The sequence below is a fragment of the Protopterus annectens genome, chromosome 3.part1 (genome assembly GCF_019279795.1).
Source record: "Protopterus annectens isolate FY-2018-M chromosome 3.part1, PAN1.0, whole genome shotgun sequence".
Classification (NCBI taxonomy): Eukaryota; Metazoa; Chordata; order Ceratodontiformes; family Protopteridae; genus Protopterus; species Protopterus annectens.
The window spans coordinates 20686462-20688150 of NC_056732.1; the positions used below are offsets into that span (position 1 = coordinate 20686462).

General features: G+C 39.4%; 1 protein-coding gene across 1 annotated transcript; it reads right to left on the bottom strand.

Annotated features, from left to right (window-relative positions):
* Positions 1 to 920: 920 nt before the first annotated feature.
* LOC122798840 (protamine-like) lies at positions 921 to 1244 on the bottom strand. Its single transcript, XM_044067963.1, has one exon. It carries the CDS (start codon positions 1242 to 1244, stop codon positions 921 to 923), a length of 324 nt encoding a protein of 107 aa, XP_043923898.1.
* Between the last annotated feature and the right edge of the window lie 445 nt (positions 1245 to 1689).

Sequence of the window (1689 nt, forward strand, 5' to 3'; positions counted from 1 at the left end):
AACCCTGTCATTCAGTCCAACATAACATATATTGCTTAATTTCTGCCTTCCCTTAAACACCAACAACGTCCAATTATTTCTATGTAATTTGGCCTTTCCCTTGTCTAAAGATCCCACTTTCATTTCTTCTAACTCATTTGCAATATTCAGTACTTCTAAACAGTTGATTTATATTTTTATTTACATTTTCTTGTAATTGCTTTTTTTGCAGCCAATAGAATTAACCTTAAACTTAAGGCCGTACTAAGTTTAGACAATTCAGATCCTGTGTCCCAGCTCAAATGAATAATTTCCTTAGTTACAGCCATTTGATCTACCAATATTTCTGACAGAGTACTCTGTAGGGAATTTTTAAAATCTGCCAACTCAATACACTCCCAAAAAACATGTTCCCTCTTCCTTCCCTATCACACCTCCAGCATTTGCTATCTACATGTGGAAAAAAATTCTTTAAAGTCTGCTTGGGGTCTAAAAATACGTATTCAAACACTTCTAAGCAACAATCCTATGACTTTTGGAAGTTGTTGCATACCAGGAAGCCATACTTATGTCCTTCCATTGTTCCCTTGTAAATTGCTTTTCCAGCCTCTCTTCCAAATGTTTTCTACCTTCGTCTGACTGATTCTTAAAGTTATCATGCAGTATTTTATATGCCCTACTAATCAGCCCCTTTTTAACAGCAGCTTCTATTATAGATTTGACTAATAAGTCTACAAGAGGAGGTCTTTCTCTTAGGACCCAGCTGACCCCTTCTCTTTGCTTATACTCTGATCTCGATCCCTGATAGGAAAGGCGTTCTGTAACCTGCAGTCCACACTTCCTCTTCTTCTTCGTCTCATTTCAGTCTTCCTGCAGTCCACACTTCCTCTTCTTCTTCGTCTCATTTCAGTCTTCCTGCAGTCCACACTTCCTCTTCTTCTTCATCTCATTTCAGTCTTCCTGCAGTCCACACTTCCTCTTCTTCTTCGTCTCATTTCAGTCTTCCTGCAGTCCACACTTCCTCTTCTTCTTCGTCTCATTTCAGTCTTCCTGCAGTCCACATTTCCTCTTCTTCTTCGTCTCATTTCAGTCTTCCTGCAGTCCACACTTCCTCTTCTTCTTCGTCTCATTTCAGTCTTCCTGCAGTCCACACTTCCTCTTCTTCTTCGTCTCATTTCAGACTTCCTGCAGTCCACACTTCCTCTTCTTCTTCGTCTCATTTCAGTCTTCCTGCAGTCCACACTTCCTCTTCTTCTTCGTCTCATTTCCGTCTTACTACATTCCCCTCTCTAGTTATTTGCTTTCACTACCTTATTTCCTTGGACAGTTTTCTCCATTAAATTCCAGCCATCCCTTGTTGCCTATTTTCTGTATCCCTACTTATAATCATCCCTACTGAAGACATCTCCTTTCTCCATTCTTGTGTTATCTTAGTTCTTAGAATACTTTCTGCAAATTTATGAATATAGTAATCTGGATGGTTGTTATTATTCTCTTTAAGGATCTGTAACCAAAATCCCACTCTTTCCTTATTGTTTGAACCCCTCCCTGCTTCATCATCTTCCCTTTCCACTTTGGATTATAGCCTTCTGCTTGTATTATGTATTTGAGCCTGGGCTCTAAAATACCCCTTCAAATCAGGTAAAATCAGGCAATCCTAAACCATCTTGTTCTTTTGGGAGGGTCAGCTTATTCCACTTTTGCCCTCTT